Raw genomic sequence first — 22,685 nt, 5'->3', positions numbered from 1 at the left:
TCAGTGCAATGCAAGCAGGAATTCCCTCTTTTAGGATATTTGATATTAAAGAAATGTATGCGAACTTTGAACATCTTTTTTCAAGCTTTAGGAATGGTATTCCCTAATGTAATGTTCCTACTGAAACTTGCCAAACCATGCGGAGTTCAATCACACCCCATCCCCATGTGGCAGGCTGGAGAGGACAACTGGAGGAACAAGAGGGAAAGATGATGGACTGAGAACAATTGACTGGAAATAGCCATGAAACAAGACAACAAACAGTAACAGCAACAATACTAATGGCAGATCATACAAGAGGAAAAGAAGTGAACGATTCATTACGTGATTGCTCACCTGCCTCCACAGAATCCCCCAAACACCTGACTGCTCCCTCTGCCATGCTACTCCACGTGGAAGGGAGCCCTGGCCCCATTCCCAAAAAGTGATGTCATGTGGTAGAATACTGCCTGGGTCCTAGACATGTGCCCTCCTGGCTACTGCAAAAATTTAACCTGCCTAGCCAGAACAGGTTAAACTGAATAGGACACTATTCAGTTTAGACTATTAATTTTTCCTCTCTTTAAATTTAAGTCCTCTAATTTATTTCCTAACTTAAAAAAAAAACCAAATTAACTTTTAAGTGTTGTTTTATGTGATTTAAGGAAAAGATTGAAGGATATTTTCCTGACATTATGGTTCACCTGGGATTCTGTCAGAAGTACAAACACACATGCATACACACACACACATATTTTTCTCAGACATTCATATTTCTAACGCTGTATTAGAGTCATAACTGTGCTGTATTAAGAACAATTCAACAGTGTATAAAGAGAAGCTTGTATGTAGGTCCATATTATCCCATGGGAGAAAACAATGTGGAAAGGAATCATTCATGAGGTTCTCCTGAGATTTTTCTTAAGAATAATAAAAGGGGGAACACAGAATGAAAAGCTGGAAGGAAAAGAAGAGCTCAAATGTCTCGAGTCCTTTCTAGGAAAGGTGCTTTATGTTTTGGAGAATCTGGAAAACTTTCTGTCATCAGTTTCTGATTAGAACTCTACAGAATGGAAGACATTGTGTTCTTTAAAGAATGTTGGTTTTTATTGGTATTCTTCATTACAGTCTTTTGGATTTTCTTGGTGGGTGAAGGGCAAAGATGTCAAGAAGAAAATGCCGACTGCCACCAAAAAAGGGTCAACTTTTATGCATAAATTAATTTTAACAAGATAAAAAAATCAGAAGTTTTGAGGAAAAGGTAATCTATACCTAACTTCAAAAACCCCAAAATTGAAATATTAGATTCTTTCCATGAAGGCAGCCTAAAGAGAGATATTATGGGCTTTTACCAAAAGGAAAAAGTTGAACTACACTATTTTGAAAAATTACTGTTTAACTTTGCATGTGGACAAACCATCCCAGTAGATCTTCAATAAATTCAAAAAAAAGGGCCAAGATCTTATAAGAAAAGTAAGATTGCTCATGTATAGGAAAGAACCTGAAGGCAAAGCTGGAATAAAGTATCAGAAAAACAATAAAGTAAATTAAGTTACAAAAACTTTAAACACGTGAATGCATTAAGACTAAAAAATAACATGCATTGCATTTGGGAAATACATCTGCTATTTTTCATACGTGGGAATTATTATCTCTAATGAATAGTAGGTTAGATAAAAACAAGAAGAAAGTGGAAAGGCAAATATTAAATTTAAGATGCAAGATAACAGCGAGCAAAAAAATTCCTTTCTATATGTGTACTGAAATATCATCAAAATGCCCTGTGATATCAGTTCTGTAGTGAGTCACAGCACAATTATATTACAATTTAAGTAAAATTTGCAGAGGCATATAATTTTTCATAATTTCACTCAGATGGGTGCTAATTATCCCTGCCTCCCATCAGTTTCAGTAAGAGAAGGATTAGTAGCAAGATGCAGTACTTCTACAAAAAGTAGTTATAAGTACCACAAGAAGAGATGAGGAGAACTAAGGACTTTTAAAATTATCAACTGGATATTATTCAACTGGATATTATCAGTAATGTCATTAACATACACTTGATAGAACATTTTCAAATATACTATTTAAATACATATTTCTATTGTCATCCTTTCAAAGTCAAATGGTATTTCTTGATATTTCTTTAAAATGTCTTAGAATATACAAGACATTAGACATTATCAAGACTCATTTTTAGCCACTCCACAGTTGACAGCTTTAGAGATATATCTTGTACACTTTCAGTAGAGGAGTGGAATATTTTAAATATATATAAAAATTGGGCTATCAATTTCAGTTTAGACCCGGATTCCTTTCCTCCTTGTTGCATTTTTCCATTTGACAAAATACTAGGACATTATATTGTTCTGAGTTTGTCCCTCCTCAAAGCAAATAGCTTAATTCATATTGAGGTCTGGATAGTGCAAAACCTTAATTTCTAAGTATGAACACTTGCAAAATCACATTGTCACTACTGCTTAGCCTGGTTCCCTATATATGTGGTGACTTCCAGTTATGTTGATCTTTGATCCATTTTACTGAAAAAAACCCCAAAACCCTAGCTATCTATCTTCCCAGGTCAGTGTTTGCCTTGTCATTTTCAGAAAATGTACTGCTCTTTACACAACATTATTAGTCTTGAGATGCTCCGATGTGGTTCTTGTATAACTGAGTAAATTAAGAATTCCCAGAGTTAGGCAAATATCATTATAATTTATAATACAGCTACAGTAAAACTTAAAGTACACTGCTTCTGGGGACATCTGATATTATACAAGCAGTAAAGAATCTAGAAATAAAGAGAGAGATCAAATCTATGAAAACAGTGAAAAGTATAATAAATTTTGAAGAAAACAAGGTCTGAGGACAAATCTAACTCAATGTCTTTCTCCCCATTCTTTTGTTGTTTCTTCTTTTAATCCAGGCACCATTAACTTTTTCTTCCTCCTTATTTTACTTTATCTGGAAAGAGAGATTAATATCCCACATATACATATATTTGAGCTCTATTAATTTTAGTGCCTCACTCAGAAGCTATTGAATCTGACCTTCTCTTTCTGTATTTGAATCGTAACTAAACTGTTAAGGGACTAAACTAAAACTTAATTTTTGCTTATGAACAATGAGGTTCCTGCAGATCCACCTCTCAGATTTGTCCCCCTGGGAGGCATCCCAGATTTCAGTTATGTCAAATGCACCACTCAGTTTCATGTCCCCTGTAAACTTGCTGAGGGATACCTCGATCCCACTGTCTGTGTCATTGACAGAGATGCTGAAGAGCACTAGGCCAAAGACAGACCCTGAGGGACACCTCTTGCCACTGGCCTCCACTTAGACACAATGAAAGAGATGTTGACCCCAACCTGTGGCTCCATCCATCCATCCGTCCCTCCATCCACGCAGATATTGCATGGAACCGTATTGAGGGCTTTGTAGAAGTCTGGATAGGTGACATCTGTTGGCCCTACCTTGTCAACCATTGCCACCACTGGATCATAAAAAGTCACCAGACTGGTCAAGCAATTGTCCAAATGTCCTTCAAGATAAACCTGATCCAATGTAGATGCTTTGGATATCTTCTTCACAAAGCCCTACCTTCTGCTCTTCCAGTTTTAGACTTACCTCTGCTGTTTCTTGCTCTTTTTTGTTCTCTAATCTCTCTCTCTCTCCCTGTTTTTTATGCCCTTTTTTGAACGTTCTTTCAGAGATGCCATGGGTGTACCCTGCCAATGGTCCTTTGGGAATGGCTGCATACAGCATGTGACATCTCCGGTCCTTTTCCCTAAGAGGCCACACTGCAGCCCCTGATGCCAATCCCTGGGCACCTGCACCCAGCACAAGAACTTTCTCTGCTTGTTTTTTGGTTTTTTGGGGGTTTTTTTTGCTGCTTTTTTCTTGGTTTTGTTTTTTGTTTTGGTTTTTGTTTGGCTTTTTTTATACTCAAAAATGTATGTATCCAGCTTAGAAATCACTTGCTCTTTTCATGTCTGCAAAAACACCAAGTGAACCTTTCAGTCTTAAGCTGAGCTGTTAGCTTCATCATTTCCATTCATCATTTCCCTTTTATTTCTGTCTACAGATGCATCTTCCTTTTTTCTGTCAACAGCTCATGCCAGCTATTACACTTAGAATTGATTAGTAAGAACTCCAAATAATGGTTTTGAACATCAGGAATATTTACAGAAAGCTAACAAATATTGCAGACAGATCTTGTGGACATGAGCAAGACACTTTTCAATGTAAGTCATGTGATTAATATCAAACAAGAGCAATTATATTTAACAGAGAACTTCTCAGATTATCTTGGGTTATCCTAAGCCTCTCAAGGGACTTAAAACCATCACTCAAGCAAGATGAGCTTTTGAGCTTTGAAATTGTCCATTATTTTACAAAGCACCACGCTGAGGAAGCTCAGTTTACCATCAGAACTAACAAAACCAGACATAAAAGAGAGATGATGTGTGGGAACAATTTTCACCTTAAAAATAAAGCATTCATAAAAAAAAGGAATAAAAATAGACAAACTAGATATTTCATTGCAGCAATATTCCACACACATAACAGTTCAGGTGATTTCAGACTCACTTGGGCTAGACAGACAGCATAACTCCCAAAGTAACAATTTGTCCACATTTTGAACTTTGCTAATACAAAATAGCCAAAACAAAGAAAGCATACCCAGAAGCATACAAAATACAGATGAAAGCTTATTTTTAGTCTTGAAAGAAGATGTAATTCTAATACTAGTTTTTTATTTTCCTCTGTATTTTTAGGTCATGGCAATGTTAGGTGGCAAACACTTGCCTTCCTGAAACAAAAAGATTTACAAATTATACTAATATTCTGTTTTTCATTCTCTGAAAGGCACTATATAGGCTGCTGAATATTTGGAGGAATGAGCATGACAACTAATTTTATAATGAAATACTTATTTGGGGAAAAATAGATTTCTATTGAACTAATATAAAAGAAAACTATTATTATGATCTGTTTGTACACGAAAATGTTCATGTCACAGATTTCTCTTTTCTTTTAAATATGGGAAGACTGTACAATCCTGAATGCAAAATGCATGACTGTATTTTGGGCTGTAATTTAGCTCTCATGTTCTTTTATTGCTATATTTATTTTTTAAATTATTTCTCTGTGAAACATATTTTCTCTATATTTAACAGGGGTTCAAACACACAGCAAATAAAATCAGGCAGAGTTTGTCGCATATCATTTCCATTTCTTTTCTTTGAAACATCAGGAGCATGTAGCTTGTTATGCATCACTTTTCTATTATTTATGAGAGGTTTTGATAAAAAGCTGTTAAATAGAACTTTCTGTTACTTACACTGATATCTTCCAAATCTAAGCTGTTCAGAATGACATTGTTCCTCTTCCAGATGATGGGAGGTCTCAGGGTTCCCTGGATGGCACAACTTAGGACAGCACTCTGTCCCACTGTTGCTGCCACGGTGCTTACTTTTTGATCTTCAGGCAGATTCAGCTGAACTACATCTGCAAAAAAATGTATTGTTTGTAAGATCAATGAGCAGGCAGTTTCATGAGCTTAATTAGCATGAACTTGTTTTGTATACTGGTAATTTAAGAACTTTAACTGAAACAAAAGTAAAAAGAGCTTCCAAAAACCCCAGTAAGTTCAGCGTATTTAATATAAAGGTCAGTGTGACATTTCAATTAAATTGACTGACAAGTATCAGCCTGTAAGGAGCAGCATTTAACATGAAAGTGAATTCCAGAGGCAGGACTGTAATACACATGACTGCATATCCAAAATCAGACACTGGAAGTTATCTGACAGTTAAGACAGGCACAGTGGACTAGTCAGAACATTTATTCTGTATTTTCAGACTAACTAGCTATTCTTCATTAGTCAATGTTTAAAAAAGTCTTAAAAAAAATTAGATGTATATGATAGGAGTCCAGACCCTGAGACTTTCTCTGTTCATCTACTACTAAGCAGTTCCAACTTTAACAGAAGGCCATTTCACTTCTCTGTCCCAGAACTCATTTGGAGACTTGAATAAAAAAGGAGTGATACACATCAAAGTGATGAAACACTGCATACTCTTCCCTCTTGTGTAATTGCCTTAAGTTACAGGCTGATCAGCTGGGAGTTAGCTTTCACCTGTGGTGAACCTGACTAAACATAACCTACTAAAATTTTATATTTGAAAGGATTTTTTCCTATTAGACAAAAGAACTACATAAGAACTGAAGATCATCCAAATAAAATTTTTTCCATTCAGCTGCTAAATCATGAAAAATCTCTGGATTTATCTTTCATTCTTCAAGTAAACTACAAAAGGCATAATGGGTCTATTATCTTTTAATGATGAAAACACTTTCATATAGGAGATATTAATTCATTATAGGAAAGAAGGAACTCGTAAGGAAGCTAAGATCTTCTATAGGCTCATTTCAGCCTCACACAACCAATACTTTGCAAATACCACTTCCCCCCGCCCTCCTTCCAACCTCCCTCTACAAGTGCAAGCATTAGAAAAGCATGAAAGCAAGCATAGCTGTTCAATAATTACAGTAAATTCCTTAAAAATGTGATTAAAAATAATTTTATACTTCGTTCTAAAGAGAGGCCCCCTGATTCTTTCCTCTTTCAGAAGCAATGTGCTCTATGACACAAAACATGAACGATAGTGCCCACCAGGCATGCTCAAATGAGACTGACCTTTTTTAACCAGATGCATTACCTGACACAATGCCTTACACTAAGGAAAATGAAACGTACCAATTAAATTAAATTGATTATTCTGCATCCTCAGAAGCACTCCATGTTCTATGTTACAAGAGATGGCTCTTCAGTGGACACTACCTTTCAGATAGCAAGACAGCTGCAGGGCTACTGAATGATTCAGAACTTCTCAAAAGTGAAGTAAGTATTCTGATATTTCATTTAAAAATTCAAGTTATCTGTATATTTCAAATTCACTATTCAATCTAGGAAAGGCATGAAGGAGGGATCATGAAATCAGCTGGTGTTATAGGGCCATCTATGAAAACTGCCAACCTTCACATGATGAACTGACACAGGCAATTTATGTTCCACAAGATTTTAAAGTCTTTTTTTTCAATCAACTTCAGTATTACTATGGATTCCTACATAAACGAGGCCAGTCACTGTTACAGATGTTTATAATTTTTAATTAGAGGATGACACTCGAAAACAGAGCATCTGTCAAATATAAAGCTTAACATTTCCTACATAAGCAAAGACGATTTTCTGAAATCAAAACTGAGAGGCTCTCATTTTACTGACACCAAGGCTTCAAATGTTTTTTTTAAACTATCTTTGTTTTAACAATAATGATAGCCTTATAATAAATAATAATTAAGATAATGATGATAATAACAACAAAACAATAATAATAACATAGGATGACAGCACTAATTTTGCCAGAGAAAACTCCCAAAGAATTTCTAAAAAAATTCTCAGTCTTCAATATAATATATTGATATGCCACTTGCAATTTTTATCTCATGATTATGGTAACAAAAGGTCCAAATGCAGAATTTAAAAAATTGAAGAAACAGTTGTACCACCTGGAACTATTCACTGCACTGATGCTATCTATTTTTGAAAAGTTATGAAAAAAAACCTATTTTAGTAAATGTGCTAGAATCACTGCTTTCCTGTAAAATAGTGAACATTTATGTAAAAAACCTTAATAAAACTATACAATTATGTATATTTATATTATTATTTAATAGGAAAAAAGGCATCAAAATTACATTATAGCTTTTCTTATTTTCTTGAGAGAAAACTATTGCACATATTTTCTCCTTATTGGAGGGAAAAAAAAGTTACTGCCCAACCCAAAAAGCCCCAGGCTTAGGGAGCAGCACCTGCTGCAGAATCTTTGGCAGGTAAGTCTCTGAAAATTGCTGTCCATTAACTGCCTGCAACCACAGTGAGAGGCAAACACTGCTGGGGTGGAAGGGGTGTGGTGTGTGCAAAAACTGTCAGGTGCACTGGACAGCACTTGTCTCAGGGTTCAGGCACTGTGACATTCCTTTGGAAATATAAAACATTGGCCCAGGAATTAAATGATGCATTTATCATCTCCTCTTTTCTCCTTGAATGAAATAAATATGGTTCTGAGAGCAAATGCTTTTTGGACAGGTACTGAGGTTGTGCCATTAAGAGATATTCCTGACTAGAATGACTTCTAGCTTTCCCACCATGCTGCCTTTGTAGGTCAACAATAACTGTTTGAAGTTTAATCACACACGTTTTGCTTATTTAATGTTAAATGAAAAGGCAGAGCAAAGGTTTAGAAAAATTGGAAGTGAAATTAATTCTGTTTACTCACGCCACCACCACACAAAAAAGTAAATATGGGCATTGTTGGTTACAGAGCAGTAATATTATAAGTAGCCAGTAGAGACTATGTTTTATAGCTTGCTATTTTTAGAAACATGGATCCTCTGCTATGGTGTACCATATTAATGAGTTTGTTTGTAACTCCTCCAGACGCAATATCAATATGACACGCATCCCTGGTTCTTAATTATAAATAAGTTACTGGATACATTCTTTCAGATAAAGGGGAGAAATGCAAACAAAATACCCAAACTGAAATAACCCAAACATTTAAATAAAAGCTAGAAGTATAGTTAGGAGACAAAACCAACAGACCTGTCTAAAAATATGTGGTTGGAAATAAAACAAAGCTATTATAAGATAGGACAAAAGTGAAAGCAGAATAAATATTAACTATTGGGAAGACATTTTAGAACTTTTATACTGACCAGGGAAAAGGAAAACTTACTGAAAAGGCTCAAAAATATCAAAGATTTTAAACAACAAAGGAAAACCAAAACCAACCAACTAATCAACCACTTAAAAAAGTAAACCAAATCAAAACTAGTAATTTAAATATGAGACATTCCTACACTGGCGGAGAGATGGTTGAAAGGATTTGATAAGTTCTCTGGCTGCTGAAGCCATTCTGCTAACTCCCCTATCCCTCATTCTGCTTTATAGTCCTGAGCCAAGTCCTTCTGGCTCCTCCCACCTTGTTACTGTTACTCAGGTTATCACCGTATTTGACCCAGCTTGAATTTATCCTTTAAAACACATGAAAGAAAACTTTACACAGTATTTAGGATTAATGAGGTGGAATTTATCAACAAATTCATTTTTTTTCCTGAAAGACTTCGGCCAATACATCTGTGCAATGCAATCGCCATTTTCACACAGATCTCATCTGGTTCCTCACAGTTGCCCTGTAAATGACAGGTCCACACAACTTTCTTCTACTGTGCTCTTTCCAGTAGACTGCTTCTCAGCTTCAAGTATAATTTCTTACTCTTAACCAAGTACAAGAACTTGTATTTTGTAACATCAATTTTCATATCACTTTTACTGTGCCAGGCTTTGAGGTTATCCAATGCCAATCTTTAAAAAAGTTTGCTTCCCAAGTGATCAATGGAGAGCTTCAATAATAACTCCTTCTCAAACTGGTATTTTCCTGTTTCATTGAATTCATATCATCTCCCCTTCATCCAGGTCCTTATTCATTTTACCACTACTGACTCCCATGATTTTATCTGACTAAACAGAATTTAATATGCAAACATCCCAAGTGCTTTTCTAAAAATTATGAAAACACGTTTTTTTCTCATTGCTTCTCTTTATCTAGAATCTATGCTATAAACCTACTTTTATCTGTTCTTTGGTTAAAATTAGATGAAATTGTAAATATTTTTGTATTACAATTTTCTAAGTACTTTTTAATATAAATATATTGGTGATATCTTTCAGAAATATCTTTAGAACTTACTGAAATAAAATGCAAAATGACATCAACTGAATCAAGAAAGACTGCAAATGATGATCAGTTAGATTAGAAGGCAATTGCTTCAATTTTCTCAGTTCAACAAAAATGTAGTTGTAAACTGAGAAAGGTGGGAAAAAGGAGTTTTCAAAGCTGACATGTAGCAAAAATATTCCAACAGCAATACAGATAAACAAATAATGGAATCTTATTCTAGATATTGCTTTAAAGAGTCATACATCTTGGGTTGTCATTCTTAGTATGAGTTAAGTTTTATCAAAATTCTTGTGAGTTAACAGATAAAATTCTATCATTGCACTTTTAAAACAGAGTAGGGCAGTAGGACTCTGTTAGGGAAGAAAAATATAGTGACAGCTGTATGGTGCTTTGACCAACAATTTTCTTTTCTTAGTCGTAAGTACATTGGGTAATTGTACGTAACATCGAACGGTTTCATGGTCTATATTTAGTACTTTTAGGGAAAGAGTTGTTATATTTGGATTTGAGTTTTCTGAAGAAGTTAAAGAATAAATAGTAAAAGCAGGGCTACTTCAGTTCTTTCCCTATACATGAAAAAATCCAATCTCCAACTCCTCTGATGGCCTGAAGGGCCTGTGGGGAACTGTACACAATCATAAAAACCATTTGTGGTCTTAGAATACCAAGTCAGGCTACTAGGAAGAGAAACACTGAAGTATATGAATTTATTGAGGCTAGATAGTTCCTTACTGTCTGTTTTAGAATGAGTAGAGAAAAAATACAATATCACTCTGGAAAAAAGGTTTTAAAAGCTAAAAACTATGAGGTTACATTTGTAGTCTCTGTATCACTTTATAATTTATTATGTTGTTAAAGGGAGGAAGGGAGGAAGTTCTTACTCAACTGCAGACTGCCTTTGTTAATTTAATACCATTAACAAATGGGCAATTTGAACTTTCTCATTTGTTTCCTTAAGTTCTGTGTATTTATTCAAAGCAGCCACAATGTCCTTCCAAGTCTAAACTAATGAACATTATGCCAAATGGTCCCAGTATTTCAAATTAAGACCACATCACGCCTGTATTTATTTTGTTTGCCTATTTCAAAGCTAATTTAAAATAAAACCACTTTTAAAAGCAAGCAAAAAGCTTTTTGTCTATGAACTACAGTAAGCTCTGTACTTAATGCATAACATTACTTAGTGGCTTGAATTAGGTGAAATGCAGCTAGGTAATGTGCCTTTTACCCTTCTGGCATTGATCCCACTTTCCTTAAAATGATGTAACAAAGGCGTTTTCATCAGTGTCATTTTGCTGTTCTTTTACAGCAATTTTAAAATCAGCACACATCACCATTAGCATGACTAATTTTGTCATTATCTGCTGTATGTTCTGCTTTGAACTCATTGTAAACATATTATTCACATATTTAGCAAAATGTTTCAGTATGAAAAGTATTGGTTCATGAGTGCCTGTTCTCGAAGATCTTATGCCAGTTAGTCTTTCTGTTCCCAAAATCCATTTAAAAACACACAAACATACATGCCAAAAAAAACCCCAAAACCCTAAAAACAAAACCACAACAAAAACCCTAAAAACAAACAAACAAAAAAGCATAAATAACTTTTTCATGACTCCTTAATGTTTTAGCTGCAGAGCTTGGATTGAAATTCAGGCAGTTGATGATACAAAAAGCTGAAAGATCTAAATGTTATAATTAGCATGTATTCGTCTTTTGTTGTCACTAACAAGAGACTTGAAAAACATTTTTGTGTTGAAATTGTAATATTGTAATAGCTGCTGCTTTTAGGAAGTCCTGTAGAAACCAATTCCATGAAAAAATTATCAGAAAACAGGAAAGGAAAGACAATAATTTCTCCATTTATAGTACTAGCCAACAAAATTAATAGACAGAGATTGGTACAGCATCCTAGGAAACATTTAATTTGTGGGAGAACTTAAAGATTCTCTGAAAGACAAATGTGAACCACAAGGTTTCTGTTTCCTCTCACAATAAGACAGTATATTTTATTCAAATATCTAGAAACATTGAGTGCTTCCTGCTTTAAAATCTTAGAGGATAAACTAGAATGTATCAGCTGTCCCCTTGCTTCAGTGAATTTAGCATCAAACTCTTTTATTACTGAAACAGCTTTCATCTTCAATTTTTTAGGACCAAGAATGACTAGAGAAGCAAATATCTTTAAATAAAATTCTTAAAAATAGATTGAAATAAATTTGATAAATAAATCACAGATTATTATATTTATGAGAAGCTTATAGATGTGTGTACTTAGTGCTTACCATTGAAGCAAAGTCTGTTATTTAATGGTTCTTTGAAGAAGAAGAATTACTGTGGACCGTGACTCTAAGAAGTAGCTGAAAGACTTTTGGATTAATGGGCTGCAAGTTCATTCGTCAAGAGAGAAACACTGAAGTGATGACAAGGAGTTTTATCAACTCTGTCCCCTCCAGCAGAGAAAAATTCAAATCAATGATTAGGAATTCTTTGCAAAGCAACTAAGAGCAAACAAAACCCAAACTAATCTTGCTCCATCATTTGTAGGCGTGAATACTATATGCAGCTCTGTGTCCTCTGCATGGTAGCCAAAAGCTCAGAGGAAAGATAAGAGTGATCAAGGTATGGAGCAGTTTAAATAAATATTCAAAAATTCAGAAAGGCTTGAATTTTTATTTTAAATAAACAAATGATGCAGAGAGCTTTGATAGAAGTCAGCAAAATCATGAATGACATGTAAATGCTGGAAAAGCTTTTCCATGGCAGCAGAATGGCTTATTGTTTCTTTTAACACTGCAAAGTCATCAAAATAACTAAGAGGCCAGGTTCAAAATGAAGGACAGTAGCTTGAAGTGATATATCTGAAAAAAAAAAATCTTTTCCAAAGGTTATTATAGATTCCAAAAGATTACATGTGCCAATCACACAAACACTTGGGAGAAATTATAATGATATTATTTTTACACTTCTCTAAACATAAACTCAAGTTTATGGTTGAAAAAGCATTGGACTGGCTGGACCTCGGACCAATACAGTTGATTTTATAGTGTTAAAGCATATTTCTTAATTCCACACAGAAATCACCCCGGAAATGGGATTTTTAAGTTTTCTTGACAGAAAGAAATCTTTAAGTGTTAGTTCATTTAGTAAATTAAGTGAACATAATTGAAGGTAATTTAACATTTTTAATGAAACAAGTAAATCAACTGCAATGCAGCTGAATTAAGAATCAGTGTGTATTATCTCTTGAAAATAACTTTACCCCCCTGATATTTTTAATTGATTTTAATAGTACTTCCTCTGGATATCTTTGCTCACATATTATGCAATTTAACTTTTTAAAAAATATTAATAATGGCAATCATTATTAAAATCAGCAATTATCACCTTTAGTTAATTTCAAGTTCATGAGCTGATTAAGCTGAAACAAAATTTCCGAGTTCATTATACGTGCGTTTTAAATTTAATTCTTACTTTAATTTAAGTAATTTAATTTATGTCCATTGACTCAAACTCCTCCTCAAGACCCTGTGTTTTACACAGATGTGCACAAAATCCATATGTATTAGTTCTTGCCTTATATTCTTGTATCCATACTACAGGAATATTGAGCATGTTTTGAAAAGTATCACTATTGCAATTGCTAAGGATATTTACAAGAGTGTGGATAAAGGGTCTGCCCTACAAACTATGTTGTTTTGAGAACCTGTGAAGCTGAATTCAGTTGTTATGAGAACTTTGGAAGCCTAAGGGAAAAACCAGGCCTAGAAAGTCAACTCCTGATCTGTACAGCTTCAATGTCTTCCATTGCAAGGGAAATCAGGAATCCACTCCCATAATGTCGACAGCCTGTTTCTCACAGACTATTTATTAGGCATAAGCAAAACAATCCAAATTTTGCATATCCTGATTGACAATCTAGTTCTTTCTCCTCTTGAAGAAAAAGGAACTCCAGCTTTTATGCATTTAAGTCTCTTGAAGAGAGAGTAAACGAAGTGGCAAATATTAAGTCTCTCTCCCTCCTGTCTCCACTATCATCTCAGTGGACTGAAACTGCCTGCCCAACCTTAACATATCCTCTCAGTATGTTCTGTAACTGATTTCATGCACCATTCAGTGACTCCTAAGGGAAATTTCAAAGTTATTGTGATGGGCTAAAATTCGATTTGATGTGTGCTACTGGAATTGCTGATCTGAAAGTAGTCAGATGCAGTATCCTAGGTTTATGTGTATATAAAACTGTAACTTTTATAGATTCAATATTCCAACTTAGACAGCAACATATTTCCAGCCTATAAAGTTGCTGCAAAAGTTAATTATAAATTATGCTTAGAAAAGAATCTCTGAGTAAATGAAGTAAAAATTTTTGGTTAACCTATTCCCATTTTTAGACTTGGATCCCATTTCAAAGGCTACACTTAAGATTAGCAAGATATAGTTAAAACACTTGTACATAAAAATATTTACAAAATAACAGAAACCACAACAGTCCAGAAAATATGATAAATTCTCTCAAATAAAATGATACATTACTGTTTAAGAAAATATGCCAAACTACAAATTCCAATCATACCTGTCCTGATATGTGACATCACATTGACAGTGATGATTGTATCTGTGGACACACATGAATAATGACTGTGCATCCATAGCACATTTCAACATTTTCTAACACATCTTCTTAAATACAGTTGCTCTTGCAGCAATAGCTACTTTTAAAAAATGTATTTAAAAAAAGCTTTTTTTTAAATTTTAGGATAAGAGGAGAGCATATGGTAAAAATGACCTGTGCAAAAATAAAGCAGAAACAAAAGTTTAGTGGATCATAGAGCAGTATTAGCATGTGTACTTTAAATGAGTTTTATTAGAACTTAAAAAGCTCACGGACTTGCAACAAATTTTCTCATCTAGTGTCCAACACTTAACACTTTACACTTATATCCCTTGTAAATTCAACAGGGAATTTGAGTCTTTGTTCAGAATATGGAGAATGTCTCTGCACAACAACACTAACATTGTCACTAAAAAATAATGCCTGTGTTTGAGTTTCAGATATTTTCTTTTAAAATAGAAAAATAATTCTTGCTATGCTATTGTATTTTTAATAACAACCATTGCAATATTGGACTGTGTCAGTCTAAAAAAAATAATAGCAGAAAGCATATCAGGTATAGATGCAACATGGATGGGATGTTAAATTTAGTCTCAGCACTTTTTGGGGCATATCAGTGCTTAATTTTCTGAAGTCAGTATTTTTAGGTGCATAAAGCTGAACTTCAAGTCTTCCAAAATTGCAGTGCTGAGTCTTTGCAATAGTAATGAGAAAGATATTTAAGATATTCAAAAGAGGAAAAGAAATGCAGAAGAGAGTGAGAAAAGGCATGTAGAAAAATATACTAATTGAAAAAATTTTGGAACTTAGGTTGAATAAATTTTTCCATTCCATAACTAACATGACATTTTCTTTTTGAAAAGGAGCATTGCTCATTTTTTGCCAAATGTAATGCACCATTTCCAAAACACCTCTCCAGTTTTGCAGATGACATCACATCAACACCAACTTATGCACATGACCAAGTTTCTGAAAAGCTTTAATTTGATACTTCTGTGCATGCTGTCAACTTCTGTGCATTTCACCAACTCCTCTGGGACATATTTTTGCGCACTAGAAATCATGTACACAAAAAATGCGTATTTTAAAACATACTTTAACAATTTTTCTTCTGCATTTGCTGAATACTATAGTGACTGATCAGATGGAAAAAACTAAAAAAAAAAAAATATGATGACTTTCTACAGTCACTGTAAATGTATTCATTAACTTTAAACCCTATACTGGATATGCCATTGATCTTGCATTGTAGTCATATATGTGATTGCACAGATATCCATGTCTTCAAATTATGATTACATTTAGTTAGCAAGGGAGAAAATGCTCAGGAAAAGGTCTTTTTTTTTCTTTATTTTCTTACTTACGTTCCTTCAGTTAAATATCAGTGTGGTTTGGCTTGTTTCAAAAGAAATTACTCATGCCATTGCCTTTATTCATTTGAGTTTTGGATAATTTATAAATTTAGTATCTTATGTTTCAGTTTTGGAATGATGTAGACAGAAACAAGTACTACAAAGAGATCATTCTGCTGAAAAGAACACTGAATGTTCCTCTGATGTACCAGAATACGTAATGAGTGGTAACAAAAACTTGACAGAATAGTGAGAGGAAGAAATGCAATGAGGCCAGATCAAGCTACAGATTTCCAAAATTGGGATGTACTTGCAGCTGTGAGCAGCCTAAGCAAGGCTTCTAAATAGCCCAACTAAAGTGGAATTCATCACGGTGGATGAAACTCTTAAAACCAGGATACTTCTCCCCATAGAAATATTTTAAAAATACTTATCATTTCATGTCATCTGTTCCATTCAAAAGTCAAAAAGATTATTTTTCACTAATAGTTTCAAAAAATATCACTCTTCAGGTAAAAAAAGAAAGAACATATGAAAATGATACTTCAAAGAAAGAAAACCAGGAGGTTGACTGCCAATAACCTCAGTGTTTACCTGCAAATCAATAATCACACCTATTTGTATTTGTACACAACCTCAAAAGATTACTATATCTAAAATCAGTGTTTTGACAACTTTGCTGATTTACTGTCATTTAAAAACTGTTAATAAATCTTTGCTTCTTTTTCTAGCTGCTTTTCCAGCTATACAGAATGCAAGATGCATTTAGAATAGTCTATGCTTTTTTCTTTCCCTCACCCTACCCCTTCATTTCATCTCTTCTTATTCTCATCTTTTATTTCTCCCCAGTCCTACTTCCCTTTTTGTTTTTCTACCTTACTATTTACATCCACTGATCCTGTTTGTTTTTCTAGTCCCTTCTTAAATACATTCAGATGTACTATTTATGCAATAGCTCTAGATACTGCTGCGAGCATCAGTGGGCTTTTGTCACATCTGGAACTGACTTGGCTTCACCACTGGGTGAGGGAGGGGAGGAGGGTTCACAGCTCTGCCTACCCTGTGGCTTGGCAGCACAACTTGGTGTGCTAACCATTCACTAGAGTTTGCAGATATGCACCCTCACCACTTCCCTGCCTGAATTCTGGGAAAGATGTGTCTGTTTCCAAATGCACATCTCCTCCTGATGTATGGAGGCAAGGTGGGAGCTCTGGTGTTCTAGTCCAGTGGTTGTCCATGCTAGTCTGGACAACAGGGAGAACATGACAGTGAGCATTTTATTTTTCACCCAGCAATTAATCTGAGATTTTTTTTACAGATTTAAATCTTAATCTAAGCAGTAATACACCCTTTAGAAGATACTACCAGAGTATAACTTGCTGTCAGAATAGGAGGAGTGCATACAATTAAATACAAGTATATTAACCAGATTGTCTTCTATTGCTACTCCTATTTCAGTTTGTTCCAAACTGTTTTCAAAACATCAATCATAAATATAAATTATAGCCAATATAAATTGATACTAGAAACTATTCAGACTTTTCCATAGGTGTATAAAATACATAACAATATTTGCAATTATGTCTCTCCATGTATATCCTATAGAAGTCATCTTCTATGGACCCATTCACCATGTGTCACCATGACTTTTAAACCTTTATGAAACAAAGATTCTAGAAAACACCCCTTAGATCACTCTTTTCAGATTTTTCCTGCATAGCTTTTTGACAAGACCTGGAACAGCATTCAGCTGTCTACAGTGTCAAGTCCTGTCATCTCTGGAACACTTCCTTAGCTGAAATATGAGCTTTCCCACCATCCCATCCAAGACTGTACAGTTTCACAGTTTATCTTTTCAGTCATTCATAGAACATGCCAATGCATATTGCAGATGTAGATTTAAACTTTAAGATAAAGTTTTCACAAAGTTTAGAAAATCAAACTTTGTCTCACTTCCCCCTATTCCAGATCACTCTTTTCTTGACAATCTCTCAAGATCTGGACTTATGGTGCTGAGCCATCACATCAGGCTTCAGAAACAGGCAGACACATCTTCTGAAATATAAAAATTCTTATTCAACGTCTGCTGATTAATTCCTGATATGGAAAAATGCTTCTTCTTGATAACACTTTTCACAAAGAATGATTGCAGATAAGTGACAAAAGAAAAGTGGATATGTTGGAATGGGATATACACATAAGGCTAGGACACAAACACAACAAGATAAATAACACATAGATTAAAGTTTGCAGTCTAAGCTCCAAATGTAATCTGAATTTGGAACATCAAGCAGAATTCACAGCTCCAGAAGCAGAGTCCACAACCTATTTCACCAACAAAGCTTTATAATAAAGCCACTCTAATCAGATAAATAAATCTATATGGTCAGAACAAAAGTATCCTGTAACTGATAGTGGTCAATAGCACAAGGAACAAAACACCAGGCAAGCATATAGTGATAATATTTTTTTAGCCCCCATCAATACAAAATTGCCAGGCCAGAGGCAGTTTATAGTGGTGACACTCGGATAATGAATCAGGAGAATAAACTATCTTGGAAGAAAAGGAATACAGACAAGTATTATCTGGCCTGTTAGCTGAAGAACTCAACAATTCCACTGCTTTAATCTAAAGAATACCCTAATTTGGAATGGAGGGAGTATTTTTCAATGAAGAAGCAGGAAAATAAAGTCCAGTCATCATGTTTTACACTAAGGTGACATTAAAGAAGAAAACAAAACCAAGCCCCCAAAAAATATATCCCAAATAAAATTACCAAAATGACTACCATTTTTCTTGTAAGAAAAAACCCAAAACCTAAAAAAATGTAGATTTCACATATTAATTCATTATGACTCCTACACTAAAAACTCTTGAGTTGTTCAACTTTATGAAAATAATATTGATTACTATGTTTTAAATTTGAAAAATGTACACCTTTTCTATTGATAGAGATTAAACCACTGCTGTCAGAGGAAAACAATAGTAGTAATTATGATAACCACACATTTAATCCAAACATATTAGCACAAATGGAAAGGATGAAGCTTGGTACATGTCTATCTTCTCATACATATAGAATGTTTGCTTACAAGCAACTTCATAATAAAATGTATATGAAATAAAGACAAGATTTTCTAAGATGAAACAGGGCCAGGAAAATTAAAAACCTCTTAGACGTTCTATACAAAAATTAGAAAATTGAATTAGAATTTGTATTCAATCAAAAAAATTGAAAGCTTTTTTATAATAAAAACTTCATTTCAGTTATCTTGAGTTCCACAGACACTCCACCCCCTGCAAACCCTAACCTATTAACATGGATTTCAAGTTCTACACTCAGTTTCTTTGGCTCCTCGGGCTGATTCTATTCACTTTCTTGGGCTGCTTACACCAAAATATGTAGCTTGTTTCAACTATTACACAACTCCCATCTAACAGTTTGTTGCCTACTAAGAAGTTCACCTGAGCTTGTACACGTTTTTTCACTTTTTCCCAACTTCACTGGACACCACCATTTGCATTTATTTTCTCAGCCCCCATCTTTCAGAGGGAGAGAGATGTTCCCTAGGTCCCCTGTTACTCATTTGGCAAACAAAAGACAAGATATTCTCCACAGGCTGTATCAGCAGTGAGATATAAAAAATTCAGTCGCTACAAATCAGTTTGTCTGTCCTTAATCTCACTTTTGATCTAAATCTGGGATGGATGAGCAAAACAATTTATGAAAAAAAGACCTGATATTAAAGACAATTTTTAATAGTAGACTGTATTCAGTTACTACTTTGGATGCTTTCAACAGCTTTTAATTTTCAGGAGCCTACAAAGCTCCAGCTGTTGTGAAAGCTGCTGATTAGCAAGCATGAACTACTGACAACAGACTCTCTTTTCTTAACCTTCACAAATGTCTCTGACACAACTTTGCCCTTATGTTCTACGTGAATGAAATGTAATTGAATTTCATGTAGTAAATATAGTTCTAGGTAAACAATAATAGGGTTAAAAGGTGATGTTGAAAAAAGCCAAGAATGAAACAAACACTCCCACCTTCAGGACAAATTCAACTCTAAAAGACACCTCACACTGACATTCTATTATCAGCTATATTCATCGACAACCACTGATAGTACTTTTCTTTAAAATGTCTTTAAAACCTTAAGATACAAATAATAAACCTTGATGACTACTTTCAAACAAAGATATTTCAGTTTGGAGCATTCACAAGAGGTTTATAATACCAATAAACATAAGGGAGGATTATACACTACATTTTCTAAATCCTCACAGGAATTGTAATGAGGAATAAAGCCAATTATGATTCATTATAAGATGAATTGTGAATGTTTAGCACATCACTAGCGCAAGGTTCACCCAGTACTGGAAATTAGCAATGACAAAAAAAAGAATGCCATAAAGTTCAAAATAATATTTTTCATTAAAACAGTTGCACACATAAGTATTCATGAATGGTGTTCTATGACAAAACTCCATGGTAATTTTTGTACTCTGAATAAATCCATTTAAATTATGCACCCTGTGGTGATGGTGTGGTGGTTTGACCAGGAAGAAGTGGGAATTCTGGGATGCTGTGGTCAAACCAATGGATGCTCGGAGTTTGATACTTCCTGGTCAAACCACCACAAATGGCAAATGCAGATACAGAGACTGCTAAAGAACGAACTCTAATTTAAAAAAAAAAAAATTAAAAATACAATGTTAGAAAATTTGCCAGCCTGTAAAGACTGACTGGGGTTAACATCAGAGGACTGCCTAGAGAAGTGAAAAAGCTGTATCTATTCAGCTTTGTGAGGGCAACACTTAGCAGACTATACCCATAAATTTAAGCCTGTACTGGTTTCTACTTTGAAATGATGAGCAAAATGGTTAAAACAACAGCAGTGAACATCATTTACTCTAGCCAGGCTTTGATTCACTCACTCAGAGCACTGCTGAACCCCACTTAGGGAGGTGTGGAAAGCATGAATGAACTGCAAGTATCTTACCCTGCTGTCCGGTTTTCGGCTGTTTGAAGGGCCTGGAAAGGCCCGGAGTGGCCTTGGGGCAGCCCGCGTATCAAAGGACGAGAAGAGGCTTCAGTTCTTCTTTCGGTCTTTATGTTTATTAAATGTTTATCTAAAAGATTTTCTCTCGGCCCGACAGAGGTCTGCTCAGCAGTCAGCCATGAGCACACTGTGCCGCCCTCCGGACAGTCACCTATCTTTATACCCATTGTTACGTGTACAATATTTATCATTTCTCCCCAATCCTTTTTATTTTTATTGTCCGGTGCACTTTCAGTAATGACCAATCCCAAAGTGCCACCATCACCAAAGAAGATGGAGGAGAAGAAGAAGAAGAAGGAGGACAGGACACGCCCCAATTCCTCCATCTTACTTCTCTAAACCCCCCTGTACATAAATCCTAAACCCTGTGTCTCACCCTCTAATTAACTAATCCCTTCACCATTCACCCCGGTGAAATCCTCCTATCCTCATACAGGTGTCGTCTCCTGTGTAGGATCAAAGTCCAGCCACCAGACACTTCTGGCAACATTCCAGGACTCCCGAGCCCCCCAAGGGTGGTCTCGGTGGCTCGGCACCTCAGTCCTGAGGTGCTGAGATCCCACACCCTGCCTTCAGGCTCGAAGGGTCAGCATTTCACAGACTAAAGGTCAGTTTACTACAAGGGGTTTCGATAATGTTCAATGTTTTCATTAGTGATTTGGCTGACAGGACAAAATGGACCCTCAGAAATCTTGCAGCTGTCACCAAAGTCAAAGGATCAGGAAGCAGACTTTATAAGTTCCCTCTGCAGGACAATGCAAGATTGTCCTAGAACTTTATAAACAGAAGGAATGGGCTGAAAAACTGTGAAATTCTACCAAGACAAATGAAAAGTCTTACACTTGGGACAGAGTAAGTCCATGTAAAAATACAGGGATTCAGCTGGCTAGAAATCAGCTTTGCAGACAAGGATTCAGGTAGACCACAATTGGAACATGACTAAAGGAGTTTGGACAAATGACTGAAATTCTCCTCTGACATGTTCTGTAGTTCAATAATCCCAGTTCTGAAGTAGTCTGTGAAAAAACTGAATTATTAATGCTAGTGGTTGGGGTTACAAAAGGCAAAAGTGATCCAGTTCGTGAAGCCCAGATGGATTTCTGAAAAGCTCTTAACAGTATCCCTCAAGTCTTCACTGAGAGCTTTGAAGGGACAGCCCCATGTTTTACAAACTCTGCCGGCATGACTTCCCATCCCAGTGCGAGTCTAGGGAGCAGCAACAGTGACAACACGCAGTAGAGGCATGGGAAGGGAGCCAAAGGAAGGTTAAAGCATCCAAGTGCTCAACAGAGCCAGCTTCCCAGCATGATACTGTTCTTTATCTGGATAGCATTTCACTGGCTCAAAGTACAGCCTCAGTTTACTCCAGTTTCAAACAAGACTATGCAGAACCTCTGCACATACATCCCTTATCCTGAACATGAGGAATATGCAATCATGTCCAGCTAAACAACTAATCTAAATTGAATAAACTATTAGTCTGATGCATTGCACTAGTTAGGAGCTTTGACTCAAAAGTAAAGGCAATTTTTCCACTTAAAAACACACAATTTTTTACCATTAGTTTTCTCTTTTTTCTTATTTTAATTATCTGTCTTGTTCACTAAACACTGTTCAGCACCAATAATAAAAGACACAGAAGTTTTAACAGACAAAAGCTAATTTTGTGCTTTACTTATGATTCATTCTCCATTCTCTTCATCAAATGAGACAGAACACCAAGGCACATGAGCAAAGGTAATTAAAATTTCATAATGCAGTAACAAAAAGTCAAGTTGAGACAAACTTCTTTTAATACCTTAATTTAAAGACTTTAAATATAAATTATAATAAAAGGAAGATATCAGTAAAAATCCCACCATCTAGCACTAG

General features: G+C 35.1%; 1 protein-coding gene across 2 annotated transcripts in view; it reads right to left on the bottom strand.

The window, feature by feature from the left end:
- Positions 1-22,685, bottom strand: part of FSTL5 (follistatin like 5) — a 272,462-nt gene that overhangs the window by 81,305 nt on the left and 168,472 nt on the right. For both annotated transcript variants that reach the window (XM_064710753.1, XM_064710754.1), the window contains exon 7: positions 5,321-5,487. In XM_064710753.1, coding sequence (XP_064566823.1) covers positions 5,321-5,487 — 167 coding nt within the window. The remainder of the gene's footprint in view (positions 1-5,320; positions 5,488-22,685) is intronic.

Source organism: Zonotrichia leucophrys, chromosome 4 (assembly GCF_028769735.1).
Source record: "Zonotrichia leucophrys gambelii isolate GWCS_2022_RI chromosome 4, RI_Zleu_2.0, whole genome shotgun sequence".
Lineage (NCBI taxonomy): Eukaryota > Metazoa > Chordata > Aves > Passeriformes > Passerellidae > Zonotrichia > Zonotrichia leucophrys.
This window is presented reverse-complemented; position numbering and strand designations above follow the sequence as displayed.